This window comes from Oryctolagus cuniculus, chromosome 2 (assembly GCF_051225735.1).
Source record: "Oryctolagus cuniculus isolate XC-2025 breed Fujian yellow rabbit chromosome 2, ASM5122573v1, whole genome shotgun sequence".
Classification (NCBI taxonomy): Eukaryota; Metazoa; Chordata; class Mammalia; order Lagomorpha; family Leporidae; genus Oryctolagus; species Oryctolagus cuniculus.
Genome location: NC_142868.1, coordinates 34,909,816 through 34,927,731, shown reverse-complemented (window position 1 = coordinate 34,927,731; position 17,916 = coordinate 34,909,816). Strand labels below are relative to the sequence as shown.

General features: G+C 48.0%; 1 protein-coding gene across 15 annotated transcripts in view; it reads left to right on the top strand.

Annotated features, from left to right (window-relative positions):
* Positions 1–17,916, top strand: part of APBB2 (amyloid beta precursor protein binding family B member 2) — a 397,109-nt gene that overhangs the window by 191,434 nt on the left and 187,759 nt on the right. For 10 of the 15 annotated variants that reach the window (XR_016229875.1, XM_070068136.2, XM_089327105.1 and 7 more), the window contains one exon: positions 10,523–10,638. The exons of 2 other annotated variants lie outside the window; for them this stretch is intronic. Coding sequence is in view for 11 of the 13 variants with exons in the window: in XM_070068136.2 (XP_069924237.1) it covers positions 10,593–10,638 (46 nt within the window). In the remaining 2 variants the exon portion in view is untranslated. Of the gene's footprint in view, positions 1–1,123; positions 1,362–10,522; positions 10,639–17,916 lie in introns of those variants that run through there. 3 more of the 15 variants (XM_089327107.1, XM_089327113.1, XM_089327106.1) reach the window with 2 other exon arrangements.

The window sequence follows — 17,916 nt, the reverse complement described above, 5'->3', positions numbered from 1 at the left end:
GTCTAGGTGAACTAAGTGTCTCAGTTTCTTGGTTTGTTCAAATAATAGGAAAAAGGATCAGTTATCTCCAACATATTAGTTCCACGTTTGATCTCACATCTAGTCACAGACATCACAGCGCATTTCCAAGGTTACTAAAAAGTGAACTGCATTCCCCAGGGGTTTTCACAGCCAGACTCCCAGGTGGGTCTGGCTTTCTTAGACTTCCTAGTAGTTTGCCCTGTGTTGTATCCAAGCTGGTAAAAACGTTGCTTTCTGAGACCCACTCTGCAGTCTTCCAGATACACTCTGCACATGGAACTGAGCTTCTATGAGATGTCCCATAGATCCCAGGGAAGGTCAGACCATGATATACTTCTCCATCCCAGTGATGAAATATCTCAAATCTGTCTTAAAGATGTCCTTATTTATTTGAAAGTCAGTGTTACAGAGGGAGAGGAAAAGACACAGAGAGAGGTCTTCTAACCACTGGTTCATTCCCCAGATGGCTGCAATGACCAGGGATGGGCCAGACTGAAGCCAGGAGCCAGGAGCTTCATCCTGATCTCCCAAGTGGATGCAGGGGCCCAAACACTTGGGCCACCTTCTGCTGCTTTCCCAGGCCGTTAGCGGGGAGCTGGATCACAAGTGGAGCAGCTGGGACAAGAACTGGTGCCTATATGGGATGTTGATGTCACAGGTGGCATCCCAACCTGCTATGCCACAACACTGGCCCCCAAAATTTAGGTTTTAAAATGTTCCAAAGCCTTACATCATTGAATATATAAACACCACAGCAGAATCAGGCCCCAAATCATCTTTCTTTCAACTTTTCTCCTAATCTTGCCAGTTTTTAGAATGACAACTAATTATTTTTTTTACAATGTTTAATATGTATCACAAGAATTGCTGTAAAATTATTTTGGACCTGTTTCAATCATTAGAGCAAAAGGAAAGCTAATTCAAACTTTCAGTGTTTTGTGTTTTTTGTGGTTTGAATGAATATAAAGGAATCAGATCTGATTCCTAAACTAGAGTCTACAGAATCCTTGTTTAAAAAAAATAAACATCTGGGCAGGCATTGTGGCCTGGGGTGCCGCATCCCTCCTAGAGTGCCTGCTTTGAGTCCTGGCTCTACTTCCAGTTCCAGCCTCCGGGGAAAACCGCGGAAGATGGCCCAAGAACTCGAGCCCCTGTCAGCCACGTGGGAATCCCAGGAAGAGTTCCAGGCTCCTGGCTTCTGCCTGGCCCAGCCCTGGCTGTTGTGTCCATGTGGGGAGTGAACCAGCAGATGGAAGATAGCTCGTGTGTCCCTCCTGCTTCCCCTGCCTCTGCCTCTGTCACTCTGCAAATAAATAAAAATAAATAAGCTTAAAAACCTGTATTTTCGCATGGGAGGACTAGTGTCTTTCCACCTCACATTCTTGTCGAAGGTCAAGACGGAGAGCCTGCAGCGCTCGGGCGAGGAAGCGTCTGGGTGTGCAGGTTCCTGTTGTCATCGGGCTGGATGAAGAGCTGCAGGGCATCTGTTTTGTGCTAAAGCTGCTTCCTAGAAGAGTGGCTGCCTCCGAGCAGCAGGCAGGAAGCACTTCTGTCCTACCAACCAAAAATAGATGCTCTTTCTCATTATCATAGCTCAAATGATCATCTTTTTTAATGAGATGGACGCATCCCTTGTGGTTTTCACAGATTTGATGATCAGATTGTTTAATGCAAAGTGTGGAGAAAAATAGCTCTGGGAAGACAGAGAGGATGGAATGTTTATTGGAAACTAAAATAACAACTTTGCTCCTTTCGTTTTTTTCTTTCTGGAAAGTTCTTCACCTCTTAGTCCCTTTATTTTTGATTATTTGTGATGATTCATAAAAGAGATTCACCAGTTCTATTTTAATATATGGGTGCATCTGCACATTCCTCTTATAACTTCAAGAGGTCATTGCTGGGGAGGAAAGAATCATTTGCCAGGAGAATTGGATGTGTCCGGATTAGAACACCTTATGTAGGCTAACGCTTTGATCAGCTCTGCCAAGTATTGTGTATCTGTACGCGGACAGTTGGAAGGACAAAAATTGCTGCTTTTCTGGTTTTAGAAAGTTCTGCCCATGTTTCTCTAAGTGGGCCAAGGGAAAATAAAGGGAAGGAAGTGGAAGTAATTGGAGGGAGCTGAGGTACTGTATATGACTGTGTGTGATAAGTTGGTAAATAACCTACAGATGATAGTGTTATCGTGAGGGTTGAACTTTAAGTGAGAACAAAAGATCCACAAAGAGGCCACAAACAAAGATGGAAGCGGGGAAGCAGATAACTTAGGTAAGAAGTTAAGGAGAAAACAAAATGGGAAAATCACTATGGGTGTTGTTAGACCCTAGTTTTTAAAATCTGAACTTGCAGTAGCACTTGGACTTTCTATTTGGGTAGTTTAAAGCATTTCACTTAATGAGCCAAAAGGCATGTTCTATCCCAAATAATTTGGACCCAGAGTCTTCTCTTGTGGGGTGCTGAGAGGCTAACAGAAACAGACGTGTGACCTGTGACCTTGCCAGCTCTAAATACAGACCTGTGTGTCCCATGGGCTGCGCACTGGGCTTCCACACAGGGAGGGTTCAGTTTGTGTTTGTCCGTCTTTTCTAGGCCTTTCGATTTGTTCTCGTTCATACCTTTGCATGGTTGCTGTCTTTAGCACGTTTCTTAGATGAGGCACAGCAGGCGGTCAGCTTGCTGCCCCCCCCCCCCCCTTCCTGATGCAGCGGCAAAGCCCTTGGCTCTCCAGGCATTGAGTCCCTTCCCACAATTCCTTCACTGCAGTTGGCTCTGGCTGGCTTCTGAAGATTCCACCTCTTGAATTTCTCTGAAAGGAGGTCCTTGTTAAATAACAGTGGCTTCTTACAAATAACTTCCCCAGGGTGTGTTGGAGGCTTGGATGTCCCTGTATTGAGTGACCTTGAGTTCTGTTTAAGGAATACCATTTAAATTCCCTAAGAACCACAAAATAAATCTCGGCAGCCCAAGGATGTGTTCAGAAGCTGTGCACTGTGCCCTTCAGATCCTTTGGAGCTTGGCATTTTAAGTGTGGGTCTCTTCTACTTCTTATCTTATCTGATTTGCAAGTCATAGCTGACTTGCAGATGCGGAGAGCTGCAATTCTTCAGGGCAAAGGGGAGGAGAAAGCAGAATGAGAGGCAGACAGAATATCCCCTGGAGCCTGGCAGCCATTGGCCTTGGAGTGGAGAACTCAGAAGGTTCTGGAAAGAACTGTCTTGCCATTGACTTGGTTATTGACTTGCCATTGACTTAACTTGGCTATTTTATTTATTTATTTATTTTGGACAGGCAGAGTTAGAGAGAGCGAGACAGAGAGAAAGGCCTTCCTTTTTCCATTGGTTCACCCCCTCAAGTGGTCTCTACGGCCGGCCCGCTGCACCGATCCGAGTCCAGGAGCCAGGTGCTTCTCCTGGTCTCCCATGCTGGTGCAGGGCCCAAGGACCTGGGCCACCCTCCATTGCACTCCCGGGCCACAGCAAAGAGCTGGACAGAATCCGGCACCCCGACCGGGACTAGAATCCAGGGTGCCGGCGCCGCAGGCGGAGGATTAGCCTAGCGAGCCGTGGCGCTGGCCAGACTTAACTTGGTTATTACCAGATTAAGCCCAGTTGCTGACAGCACACACTTAGAGCCAGTCTTGCCCCTGTACATCTGTTCCTCGTCCATTTACCTTCTGCTCAGATCGTGACCTGCCTTAGCCGTAGAGCTTGGCTCTGGACCTGGATCTCTTTTTTTGTTTGCTTTGTTTTTTTGTTTTTTGTTTTTTGTTTTTTTTTTTTTTTTGACAGGCAGAGTGGACAGTGAGAGAGACAGAGAGAAAGGTCTTCCTTTTTGCTGTTGGTTCACCCTCCAATGGCCACCGCGGCCGGCACGTTGCGGCTGGCGCACCGTGCTCCTGATCTGATGGCAGGAGCCAGGTGCTTATCCTGGTCTCCCATGGGGTGCAGGGCCCAAGCACCTGGGCCATCCTCCACTGCACTCCCTGGCCACAGCCGAGAGCTGGCCTGGAAGAGGGGCAACCGGGACAGAATCCGGCGCCCCGACCGGGACTAGAACCTGGTGTGCCGGTGCCGCAAAGCGGAGGATTAGCCTAGTGAGCCACGGCGCCGGCTGGACCTGGATCTCTAACTTGAATTTCACCTTTAGGTCTCCAGAGTGTTTGCATTTACGTTTCCCACTGGGCTTGAACTTCAGCAGTCTTGTCCTTTGTGCCCTGGGCTGGAGTTCAGGAACTCCCCACCCAGGCCTCTTCGTGTTGGTGGAAACCCAGCTCCTTTTACTTGGAGTTAGTTTCGTGTTCCCACACAGCAAAATAACTGATACTCACTGATGCTCCTTTGTCACCAAGCTCAGATTAACCATATGCTACAGCGTCTAAAGAAGACTTTACCTTTTACGAAAAAAGAAAATTAATCCATTAGAGTTGAAATGCAACCCATTTTAAAATACTTATTTCAGAAGTGGAGAGGGGTGAGGGGAGAGAGAACACAGGGTTGTGATTCCATCTGTTGGTTCACTCTCCCAGTGGCCTAAGTGGTGGGTAGGGGTGGGGGTGGGGGTGGGTTCTGGGCAAGGGCAGAACCAGGGGCTGGGAGCTTAATCCAGATCTTTCATGCAGGTGGGAGAAAGCTACTGAGTCAGGAGCCAGAGCCAGAAATCCAACTCCTGTGTTCCACTGTGGGATACTGTGACCCCGGTGTATGCTTGACCACCCAGCACCCACTCCCAAGCCCACTTGAATACTTAGATGGGTAACCCTTCAATTATTATGAAGATCTGGGTCATTCTCAGTGTGTTCTTCCTTGAGATTTCCAAAAGAGCAGATATTATACTGTATTAGAAATGCAGAATGATGCAGAGAATCATCGTTTAATGAGTTACAGAATAGATTCGTTTTGAACAACATCATCAGCAACCTTTTTAGAGCCTGTACCACTTTACATATCAGAAGCATGTGGCATTAAGCAAAGCCATCTTTAGAAAATTTTGGAGGTGGACATTGGGCACAGCAGTTAAGATGCCTGGGACACCCTCATCCCGTGTTGGGGTGCCTGGTTCCAGTCCCAGCTCCTGTACTGACAATTCAGCTTCCTGTAAATGTGTACCCTGGGGGGCAGCAGCTGATGACTCAAATATTTGTGTCCCTGCCCTACCACATGGCAGATCCTGGTTGAGTTCCAGGCTTCTGACTTTGGCCTAGCCCAGCCCTGGCTCTTGAAGATACCTGAAGAGTGAACCAGTGGGTCGAAGATCTCTTCGTATCTGTATATCATTCAACTAGAAAGGACAAAATGAATAAAATATTAATGTAAAGATAAACAGTTTTGTTTATATGTTCATCTTTTAGGTCAGTAGGTGCAAATACTTAAAATACTTTAGCAGAGATATTGTAATATCTTAAAAGAGGTTGGTAGAACTGGTAGCTGTTGACACAAAATGTTTACTTTGTAGAGAATTCTTGGCATTTTTGCCCCACACCAACATACTAAGAATCTGTAGGAGAAAAAGGAAGCACTAATGTGTTTATTGAGGATTAATGACCTAGTAGAACATTTGTGGTAGTGAATATGTTATGTATAATGCCATAAACATAGTAATTAAAAAGCTGCACACTGAACGCTTTGTGGACTGGCAAATATATTCCCCCTCTTGCCTTAATGGCCTGCATTCAAGGGAGTAGTGCTTTGTCTGTCTTGGTGCCTAGACATTCTTATGGTGCCTAGACATTCTTAAGAGTAAGAGATGGCAAAGGTATTGCTGATCAAATGGACAGAATCAGATTTGAAGTGTTCAGGAAAAAATTTTTTTTACAAAAGTTTAGAAAAACTTCGCATGGAAATGTCATGTTCCCACACAGCAAACTGGTGGGTGCGTATCCTGATGATCCTGGGCCACCAAACAAGGATTAATCGTATTCTGTGGTCTCTACAGGAAGCCCATAGTGCATATCAATACAAAACAAGTCTCCCTCACTATCAGAAACCTTGTCATTGAAGTTAACTCCAGACATGTCTTCCACAGTGTAGTGTATATTATATATACTACTCACGTGTGTGTACACATACATATAAAAGTATATGCATCACATTCCTTGTAATATAGAAACTGTGTTTTATATTATCAGTGAAAACTCAGAGCCCATGTGTTAAAATATATGCAGCAATGAGTAATAGAAATGTATGCATTTGGACAGAGACATAAGCCTGTAGCCAAGGCGAATGTTAAGAATTTTCAAGGATTATAGCCAGCGCCGTGGCTCAATAGGCTAATCCTCCACCTTGCGGCGCCGGCACACCGGGTTCTAGTCCCGGTCGGGGCACCGGATTCTGTCCCGGTTGCCCCTCTTCCAGGCCAGCTCTCTGCTATGGCCAGGGAGTGCAGTGGAGGATGGCCCAGGTGCTTGGGCCCTGCACCCCATGGGAGACCAGGAAAAGCACCTGGATCCTGGCTCCTGCCATCGGATCAGCGCGGTGCGCCGGCTGCAGCGGCGGTCATTGGAGGGTGAACCAACGGCAAAAGGAAGACCTTTCTCTCTCTGTCTCTCTCTCTGTCCACTCTGCCTATCAAAAATAAAAAAAAAATAAAAAATAAAAAAAAAAAAAAAGAATTTTCAAGGAAGCGAGCCTGGATCATCTCATTACAGTTTGTCGCCTTGCCCCAGCGGGCTCAGCCTGGGCAGGCTGCTGTGCCTGCGCATCTGGGAGGAGAGACAGTGTGCTGCCGGAGCAACGACATCCTGTCCATCACCCGGGAGGCCAGCAGGAGCAGCAGACCCGCGTCAAGTCTGCGGTTTCTACTTCTTTGTATGCTTGGGATGCTCACCACTGCCTATTCCCCCCTCCTTCTTTTCATAATTCCTGAATCCCCCTACTTAACACACAGGATTTATTTATGAGCTCATAAAGGTTTTCTTCTGCGAGAAGTAAATGCAGTTGAATGTGATTTGCAGTTCTGCTTCGAGTCAATTAAGGCAGGAAAGGGAGAAATAGACGATTTTTGTTCTCACCGTTTAATTGGCCTCCTCATTTCTTGGTTGTAAAAACTCTTCACTCCATGTATTGGTTTACTGGTTTATTCTGCATGTATTGGCTGCTGACTGTATCCTGTGTACCCCAAGGATGAGGGGATGAGTAGCCAGTCATTAGGCACCTGATAGCTCTGGAGCCATCTCTATCCTGGGTGACTCTAGTGAGATCAGGTGGTTCCAAAAATCTCAAGTTCCAGACGTGGCCTGAATCTCTTTGTGTTAATGAATTGACAGGTGGGGCAGCCCCAAGCTTTTTGAGATCACAAAGGCAGCTTGGAGAACATGGAAGCTACTTCTCAAGGTGTTTTCCATTGCCTTTGGGTTTCTAATGAACTTGGGCTTTACTGGGATACTTTCTGGGAGCTATGTCACTCCTCCCCATTTCTGGATTTGCCAAAATCCTACTTGGATAAGTGTGAGATGCTGTAGCTGTTGGCTGAAGAGGCACTGAGCCAGGAAGTCCCAAAGGCAGGTGCCACTGCCAGCTGCCTCTTCCCTGCCTCGTGGCTTAACTTTCCAGTGTCTGCCTCCTTCTCCTTTTCACTAGCTTAGCTGTGCTGGGAAGATCATCGAATTGGAGCATCTCAGGTCGCCTTGTCAGATGGTGGGTAGACGTTTTGCTTGAAGAAGCTGTGTGAAAACCTGACAAGATTGGCACCCAGAACCTAAGATTGTTTCAAGAAGAGCCTTTTTCTAAACCTTTTGCTTATATACTGTTTTTTTGTTACTCTTAAGTTCTGCTATCAATGCGCATACCTTTAAAATGCCCCTTTCTATCTTGGTATCTATTGATGTATTTGTTTACCTTAAAATGAGGTTGAACTAGTTTATTTTTGTGGAGCAGCATGCCAGAAACCCAGAACTTCGACATCTGTATCCTCAGAGTACTGACTTAGCACCTCGTGCTCTGCAGAGAGCCTTGCCAAGTTTTCACCCGTGTGTTTTGGTCTGCTGCCTCCGACGTCCCAGGGTTGCTCGTTACAGACTCATAGAGCCGGAATCATCTTTACTCCCCTGCTTCTAGTTCCAGGGGGTTGTGGGTTCTTTTTCTTCTCATTTCTCTCTCCGTACTCCTCCCCAGTTTCCCTGCCTTTTTGATGACCGAATCCCATCTTCACCTCTGTCTGGTTCTCTCCCGACTCCTTCAGCCTGTGGCTACACCCTCCTGTCTGCACTGGTCTCTGCCCACAGCCACCCGAGCGCCTTCCCCGCCCTTCCCCTTGCTCTGTCAATTCCATTATCACTGCCGCCTCCACTTTACCACAACAGCCCTCTAGCGCCGTGACCAGGGACTTCCTAAATGTCAGGTCCAAAGGATGTTTTTCTTTCTTCTTCTTCTTCTTCTCCCTTTTTTTTTCTTCTTTGGAGGTGGTGTGTCATTGTTCTCCTCTCCGGTTCCCGTGGCACCTCGGGCGTTCCTCCTGGTTCCCGTCCATCTGTCCGCCTGCCCGTTCTGCCCTTGGTTGTGTTCCCCGAGCACTTGTGCTGTCTGCCCATGTGCCCTTGGTGATGTCACCCATGGCCGCAGCCTCTGCTGCTCCTCCGTGTGCCTTTCCCTTTTGCCCAGGCTTCTTCCTGAGCTTTGTCGTAAGAAATAATCTGTGTGTTGCCCCCGGAAGCCAGCATACCTCGGTGTCTAGCACCTCACACTAAACTCTTGGTCTGGCCGTGTGTGGTCGGCAATTAAGTTGTTCTGCTTTTACCTTCTGGGTGTTCCCAGGGTGCTAGCTCTTCTCTTTCTTTCCCCAGCCATCTCCACAGTTCCTCACCATTCTGGATGATTCTAACAATCAAACTGGCCGAACCGGTCCCCCTGCCTCCACGCTGCCCCCTTTCACATCCATTGGGGAGAGCTAGGCATCCGAGACCCAGATCTGACCCATCCATTGGGGTCTGCAGGCAGGAGGAAGCCAGCAGTCATTGATGTGTGTCCATGGTTGCAGGCTGGGTCCTGGCTTCTTCCACGGCCTCCACTGTAGGCCTTGCCCCAGGGTAGCCGAGAACCCTGGACTACACCAGGCGGTTTCTCCCCTCTGCCTGTTCCAGTGCTCTGTCGCCCACCCGCATCTCTGCCTAATAGGGACTGCACGGCATCAGGTTTTTTTGGAAGGCCTCCCTGGCCACTGCATTTTGGACCGGGTGCCTCTGCTCGAGGTGAATCTCAGTCATTCCACTGCTGCAGGGTGGCCAGCTGGTGTCTCGTGGCCCCTGGACTTGGCTTTCCTTACTCACCTTTGTAGCACAGGGTGCCTGGTGTGGTGCTTGGCGTATCATGTAAGTGTTCTGTGTATCTTTTTTAAATGAAATATCAATAATGATAGCAGATCGAATTGATGTCCTCAAAAATGATAAAATTCATTTGTAATCTCTGCACAGGAGTTATCTGTAGAAGGGAGTATATGGAGGTGAGAATGTTCTGTTTTTTTATTTAGTGTATTTAGTATAAGAAAATTCATTGAGCTATCCATTTTTCTGTATGTATGTTAGACTTCAACAAAAAGGTATTTTTTAAAAAATTATTTTTTTGAAAGGTAGAATTACAGAAAGAGAGGGAGAGGGATCTTCCATCTGCTATTTCACTCCCCAGATGGCCATGAGAGAGAGAGAGAGAGAGAGAGAGATTGATTGATCTTCTGTCCACTGTTTCACTCCCCAAATGGCCACAATGGCCAGGGCTGGACCAGGCCAGAGGCAGAAGCTTCTTCCAGGTCTCCCGCATGAGTGCAGAGGCCCAAGCACTTGGGCCATCCTCTGCTGCTTTCCCAGAGGCATTAGCAGGGAGTTGGATCGTAACTGGAACAGCTGGAACTCGAAACAGCACCCATATGGGATGCCGGCGCTGCAGGTGGCAGCTTAACCTGTTGTGCCATGATGCCAGCCCTGCCAATGTGTCTTTTAACTTCAGTTTGATATCTGGCCTCTCCGGTACAGAAAATTTTCTTTTTCCCTTTCAAGCTTTTAGAGTGCTGACCGCATATTGGTTCAGTGGTCAGCACAGAGCCAGGCTGGAGGTGCTCCATGATGCTGAGGAAGCTCTGGGATGGAGAAGTGTTGGGGAAGTGTGGGTGGTGTTGGGGGACCATCCCTGGTGGACAGATGCTCAAGCACCTAGGGACCCTGCCACTCTTACCCTGGGTGGTGTTGGGGGGCCATTGCTGATGGGCAGGCGTGCAGTGCCTGGGGACCCTGCCACTCTCACCCTGGGTGGCATTGGGGGGCCATCGCTGATGCACGGGTGCACAGCCTGGGGACCCTGCCACTCTCACCCCGAGGGCCACATGCTGATCGTCAGCACACGCTTGACCTCTCGGCAGTGACAGGGAGGCCTCATCCCACATGTGACTATGAATAATTCATGCACGTGGTTAGCTGGAAATGTGTGGTCATCATTAGCATTTTAATGAAAAAATACAGTCATTATCCTAAGTCTCCGTTTTGTTTCTATCTTTTTTTCTTTGTCTCCCTGTACTACAGCTAAACCTGTCAGTCTTTCCTGAGTTCTGGGGGACCGCCGAGGGCCCTGCCTAATGTGCTGACTGTCGCTATGGGCAGGCGGCACCCGGAGGCTCACTCTCGTGCAGGCGGCTCATGTATGTATGCAACTGTGTGCTCGCTTGCTCGCTTGCTCTCTCTCTCTCTCTCTCTCTCTCTGTCTCTGTAATCTCACGGCTTGTAGAATCTCACGGGCTACTGAGCTGCTGAAGGTTTATAAGATTTATATGAGAAGGTTTAGAAATGCCAGAGACTGCTACGCCCTAGGCTAAGTTTTCGATTTTGAATGGTGAGCAATGTTATCTAAATTAGGATTTTTATAATCAAGGGGCCCTAAGGAGACCTGAGTGTCTGCAAGCCAGCATCTCCTTTTTCTGTTTCAATGCATCCATCCATTCACAGGCTTTTTATTTTAAGCTTTCTTTTTTTCATCACAATATATAACATTTGAAATCAATTGAAAACATTTCCCAGTGGGTAACAACTGTTTTAATTTAAAACATTAAATTCATTTGAAATAAATAACATTCTGGGACTCAGCCAGGGGGTCCGCCGTCTGTGTCTTTGTTTAGTGGGTCTCCGGCTCCGACTGTTGGGTATTTTCCCACGAAGAGGGCTCTTCCCTTCACTCAGAGGTGGCGTCTGGTGGCTCCCAACGCTGCAGCCTGGTCCCATTCACCTCTGTCCCTGGTTAACCTAGGAGAGATGTGAGTACTGCCCATACCGGGAGCTCCTTCGATGGGTATAAAGGACACTTTGTCCCAGATGTATTTTTGGAGCCTTGAGCCAGCTGTGCAGCTATTTGTTCATCTTTGCTACTTCCCTTTGGAACTCCCTAGAATTGTGGCCTTAGACCATGGGGCTCGGAGGGCTCATTCCCCACCATGCTTGTGCGTCTCTCTCCTTCCCATGGTCCTGTTTGTAGCCGCCTGGAAGTCTTACTCCCTTGTGCTGTCAGGTTTTTTTCCTCCCAGAGACGTTAGAACCATCCTTATACCATAGGGCCACGAGCAGGGACATGCCACAACAGAAGTGGGAGTCTGACCAGGGACCAGCATGAAGCCTGCAGTGCTGGGGTCCTTCCCGTGGGCCTTTAATATCTCCAAGGGCGTTGCTGTTTTACTCGGAAATTAGCGACTGTCTCTGTGAACATCATCAGAATGAAGGTTCACACTTGCGTGCAGACCAGAGTTTGGCAAACTAATGTAGGTGGCCCAAATCCAGCCCCTGTCTTTTTGCATAGGAGCAGATGGAGGGTTTTATGTGGTATGCACCTGCCTGCGCAGTCTCTGCTCCATCTCCTGACGTTGAAAGTCTAAGATTTGTGTGGTCCTGTGGAGAAACACATTGCTCACCTGTATTGCTGGATATGGTCCTTGTGCCTTCTTCAGGTGGGCGGGAGAGCGAGGCCGCCTGTTCCCAAGTCCACCAAGCTCGCTGTGCGAGCCACGCTTGCCTGGAACTCCAGAGTGGTTCTCGCTGTCTGAGGTTTCCACTCTGATCGTGTCCAGTGTCCCTGATCCCTAGGCCAGCACATTCACACTGCCGTTGAGTTCCTGTGGCTTCTTTTGCCTTCTTCCTGCCTCCCTCTCTGCCTCCCGATTAGCCTGCCAGGTCTGCTTGGTGAAGCCTGCTGCCGGCTTCTGCAGTGGCCGCCTTAGCCGTCGGAAGATTTGGCCTCGGCCGCTCTGTCCCCTCCTGTGTATGGCAAAAAAGAAAAAAAATAAAGCTAAAAGACTCAGCACCTCTGTGTCAGGTCTGTGTGGGCACAGGGCCACACTGGTCCCTGGACACAGGAATTTATGGTTGTGTTTATGATGGTGCCGCTAAGTGTGGTCTGAGCCTTCGGTCAAGGGTGGCAGGACATCCGGGTGTGCTCTGGGTTGTTTCGGAGGCTCAGATGTCAACCTGGAATTTTCCTTCGCTTTCTTGCTGTTTTGGGATCATTGTGCTGCCTTTCAAGGCCAGGATGCTGTTCTTCGGTGGAATGTAGAACGGCATCCATTGAGCGCCAAAATTAGAAGCATGTGGCTCGGGCTCTCCAAAGTTTCCATGCAGCTCTTTGTGCCTGCATTAAAACTGGCATTTTTAAAGCATTCTGGGAATTGCTAATAGGACTGTGTCCTTGTGCATCATTGTTTATAGCCACCCATTCCTCGGCCTGCCTGTGCTTCCACTCCCACCCCTGGACTGTAGGTGTCCGGACCCGTTGCAGTAGTCTCCAGACCCCGGCCTGCAGAGCTGACGCGTGCGTGGTGGCACTGAATCCTGTTTTCTAACGTATATGGAGCTGTATTTCAGCTGTGCTCAGGGTAACAGCCCCTGTAGTTCGTGCCCACTGAGTCTGTCATCTCCCTTACCTGTCCCTCCTTATCGTTCTCTACAAACCCAGGGGTGGTTCCAGACTTCGTTTCTTTTATTTCTGACTTGCAGAATCTCCCTTACTACTGCTCTGCTTCCTGCTTCCTGTTTTGCTTCCTATGGCTGTTCTAACGAATTGTTGCGGATTTTGTGACTTAAATCCCAATGTATTCCCTCATACTTTTGGAAGCCGGCGAGGTAGCTTCCTTCTGGAGGCTCTGCACAAGGAGCCACAGCCTTGGAGTTTTCAGCCTGCGAGCTGCCTGTCTTGCCCTTTCTCTGTCTTCAAAGCAGACCCCACCCCCAGCCTTGGCTCACCTTGCCTTCTCCTCCTCTGTGGACAAGCCTCCCTCTGCCCCTGTTGTTATAGAGGTAACTGTGGTAGCAGGTGTGGCCCAGGCCACCCAGAGATCGCCTGTCTCAGGAGTTCGGCTTAACTACATCTGCAGAATGCCGTTGGTGCCTGGGTAAGGTGGCATTCAGCGGTGAGGTTGGCATGTTAATTTCTTTGAAGGACGGGCGCACTCTTCAGCCTATCACATCTCCCTTCTCTCAACCAGAACTTGTTCCTTTTCTGTTTACCATCAACTATTTGCTGTTATAGGCACTAACGCACTTGTGCACATGTGAGCGCACGCACGCACACACGCACAATTACTGCATTTATTTACGGAATCCTAGTTCCAACAAACAGCCACACAAGCAATCCATGTCTGAATTGCTATGCCAGGTACCTAACGTGGTGGGCTACTCGTTACCTGATGGGACTAAGAAGAAATGGCCAAAGGAAGCCATAAAGAGGCTCTGATTTCCAGGATTCTGTTTTGTTGACAAATCTCCCACTCCTGTTGTGTCAAACCCCAGCTAAGTCATTACAGTCTCTGCCCAAGTTGTCTTCCAATTCATGAGTTCACTCTGTGACTGTTTCTAGCCTGTAATTAAAGTTCCCCATTGAGTCCTCAGACCATCACCACCTGCTGCCTCACAGGGTGGGCTTCAGCAGGAAGCTGGGTGGGAAGAGGAGGAGCCAGGACCTGAACCAGGCACTCCAGTACCGGCTGTTGGCGTCCCGAACAACAACTTAGCTGCCGCACCCAGTTCCCACCCCAATTTGTATATTTCCTTTGGCAAAAAAGTTATTCGAATCATTTGCTCATTTTAAAAGTGAGTTATCATTTTTTCTATTGTTGTGAGCAATCTTTATATGATATTCTGTGTACTAGGCTTCCATCATATATTATATGCAGAACTTTTCCACTCTGTGGATTTTGCTCTCTTCCCACATACAAGTTTTTAATTTTTGTAAAGTCCAGTTTGTCTAGTTTTTCTTTGGTTGCTTTTGCTTTTAATGTTACATCTAACGAAACATTGCTCTAAGCGAGGTCTTGGAGTTGTGCCTCTGTGTTTTTTCCTGGGCATATTATATGCCTCACTCTCATATTTAGGTAATTGTCTAACTTTGCCGTTTTACATGTGGGTATGTAGCTGTCCTAGCAGTATTCTTTGCAAAGATTATTCTTTGCCATCTTACAATAAGCCTGTCAATTTCTGTGAAGAATCCAAATGGATTTTGATGGGAATAATGTTATGTTTCTAGATCACTGATGAAAGTATCGCTATTATTTTTTTTACAGAGGCAAACAGAGAGAGACACAGAGAGTACATGTTCCTGTTTGCTGGTTTATTTCTCAGATGCCCACAGTGGCTGGGGCCAGGGCTGTGGGCTGCAGCTGGAAACTCAATCCAAGTCTCTCATGAGGGTGGCAGAAACCTAATTCCCTGAGCCATCACTGCTGCCTCTCAAGGTCCACACTGGCAGGAACCCAGGTACTCTGATGTGGAGCGTGGGTGTTTTACGCACTAGGCTAACACTTACTTTCAAGCATTCTCAACTTAATGATGTAGTCCTTCCACTTATTTTTGTCTTCTTTAATTTCTTTTAATGATGTTTTGTAGTTTTCAGTGTACAAATCTTACACTTCTGTTAAATTTACTCCTAAATATTGTATTTTTTCGGTACTATTATAAATGGAATTAAATTTTAACTGCTTTTTTTCGATTATTCATGGCTAGCAGATGGAAGTAGTATTGAGTGTTATATATTGATCTTGTGTATACTAAAATTTTCATTTCAGTGAAAGATATATTTATATCTTCCTTCACTTTTGCAATTTCTAGTAGATTTTGTCTAATTCACCTGCCATCCTTTCATACTGTTCTGTTTTTGCTTTTTCAATCATTTAAATGCATTTTGAAGTCTTTTTTAGATTCTCCTACTGCGTCTGGCTCTTGGGTACAGACTTTGCATTTGCATTGGCTCTCTTTTCTGGTGCACTGTTTCCTGGTTTGGGGTATGCAGGCCTCTTCAGTGAGGGTTTGGCGAGATTTCTGGGCGCCTAGGACTTTGAAAGTGCAGGGCAGTTTCTCGTTCACTTCAGTTTGTGCCCCATGGGCATCAGTGCTCCTGGCCCTGGGTGTGCACTCTTCCCAGCCTGGGGACCTGTTGCCACAGGGGCGTTGTGGAATTGGCTGCCCTGCATCCATGTGGGAGCCATCCTAAGATCTAGGTTCCTTCTCGGCAAGATGTGGCCCCTTCTCCTCTGCAGACTTGCAGAAGCTTAACCCCTGGACATGAGGGTCATGTCACGTTTCAATGCCCTTCTCAATCTCAAAGCCCCAGCTTTTTCTCCCTGGCTTTAGCTTTCTTCAGTTCCAGCCCAGGGATTTATTGCTCGCAACTTTGACTTTTCCTTTGTATTTAGAAAGTGGGTAGTTACCCCTTTCTTCGTGTTCGGAACCGGAGCCCTTCCCTGTCAGCTCAGCGCTCGTGTACTGCTGGAGCCTCATCCACACGGGCTGATGGAAGGCTCTGCGGACCCTTGAGCCACCCGATTGCAATCCCTCGTTTCCCCAGGACCTTAAACATAGTAGGTGTCAGACAAACATGAATTCAGTCCTGGGGTTCTTCTGCTGGGGTGCCGTGCACCACACTTTTGTTGCGTCATGAGAGGCAGTGCCATCCATGGCCACTTTACTCGTAGAACTCTGGTGGAATGAGAAGGCTATGCCAAGATGGCCGCTGGCAACAGAAACTGCCTGGCAACAGGCTGTGATTGGATGGCATTGGAAACCACATGGCAACGGAGCCTGCCTGCCAGCAGAATGTGATTGGATGGCTTCAGAAACTGCATGGCAACAGGCTGTGATTGGTTAGGGCATAGACCGCACTTTGACCAGATTGGCCGCCTTGGCTGTTTAAGCTACTGTACCAGCTGAAATAAACGAGTCTGTGGGCTGCTCCCCTCTGACCTGCTTTCACCCGGCTCCTGGGGTCTCTGTGGTGACTCCACGCCTCTTGCCCCCACCACGCTCCTCCTCTCAGAACGAATCCACAGTAACAGAACACACTTCCTGTCCCTGTGTCAGAGGCAACACATGGGCCTAGATTTCTGCTTCGCATTGGGACCCAGGCTGTGAAAGGGGGTGTCTTAGGCCTGCCGCCGCTGTATTCTAAGTACTCATCAATATTGTGCTTCTCCATATGTCTAGTACATAAGGCTCTATCTTGATACTAACCCTAATAAAGGTTACTCCTCTATATTAATCTTTCTCTGAAGAGAGGAGTTAAATTGTGATAGTCTAAATTAAAATCCCTTCTTTGTCACTTTGCATTCTTTAAGAACTTCCTCTATACTTCACATCCACTGAGTAGAAACTTGGAATCTTGCTTTGCTGTACCAAAAAAAAAAAAAAAAAAAAAAGTCTCCTTGTTGTTTGATGTTCTGGATCCATCTTGTTCGTCAGCGGGGACAAATGGGGAGAGCAGGGGTGAGAAGCCCCATAACATGTCCTCGGGGGAGGAACTGGGCACCTCGCGTCAAGTCTGATTTTCTGCAGAATGAGATTTGGAAGTGGTGGCCCAGTAGCCCTTGGAGGGGAGCACGGTGACTTCCTGTTCCCCTTCCATAGGCTCGCTCTCTGGCTCACTGTGTCTGTTCTAGAGTGCGGCGAGTCCCTTCGTGCCCAGTACTTTGACGATGGCAGGATTTCCTGAACTGCCTCTTCTCTTCCGTCAGAGGAAGACAGTGTGGAAGATGGGACCGATTGGAAATGGGCCCTTCTGCGTCTGAGGCCAGGCTTTGACCTGGAATGGGACAAGATTGAGGTGTCCTTGGGGAGGTGGCCCCAGCACCTCCTGCTAAGGGGTGGCAGGGAGGAAACCCCCCTCGCCACACTTGGAGACCCGAAGACCCCGAGACTTCTCTGTGCAGCCTTGGTAGGGAGAGAGGACAGTAGGCAACTTTATGGGGCAGTTTTGAAAGCAAAGAAATCAGCGTATTTTTGCAAAGTTCCTGGACACTTGCTCATCTGTGCAAACCTGAAATTGTTCCCGGGGGCGGTGAACTCTGATGACCTGAATGAAGGTCACGGAAATCCTTGCAAAATGAAACTGATAGAATCCAGAAGGGAATGAGCTGATGCATTTCAGAGTCACGTAACAGGTCAGTCGGTTATTAGCCTCTGGACTTTCTAGACCTTTCTGTTATGAATATATATTAAGAAATAGAAAATGGCAGGAGCACAGTATGGAATATTCTACAGCAAGTGCACTGTTAAAGGGCTACCTGTGCTTCTCCGTCAGTTTCTGCCCTTTGACTGTGGAAGGTACTCACATCCGTGGGAATCTGCTTGTTTTCTCCCCGCCGGCTCTTCCCCAGGAGTGTCCAGTTCCGGGGAAAGTTGATCCTCATCTTCCAGGTTGCAGGAAAACCCTCAGGGAGCTGCAGCTACGTATTGCGTGTTTGGAACCTGATGCCCATACAGCCAGCATGGCCCCGCAGACTCTAGAAACACATGCTGACCTTCTGCCATCCTGTGCTCGGGACTGGGGCTTGGTTGGGCAGAGAGGATTTCCTGTTGTTTCTGAAGATCAGGAGACAGAAACTGTTTGATTTTGAGGTCACCATTCCTTACACTCGGTCTCGTTTAAAGGGGCTTCCTCATTTCCTGTTTGA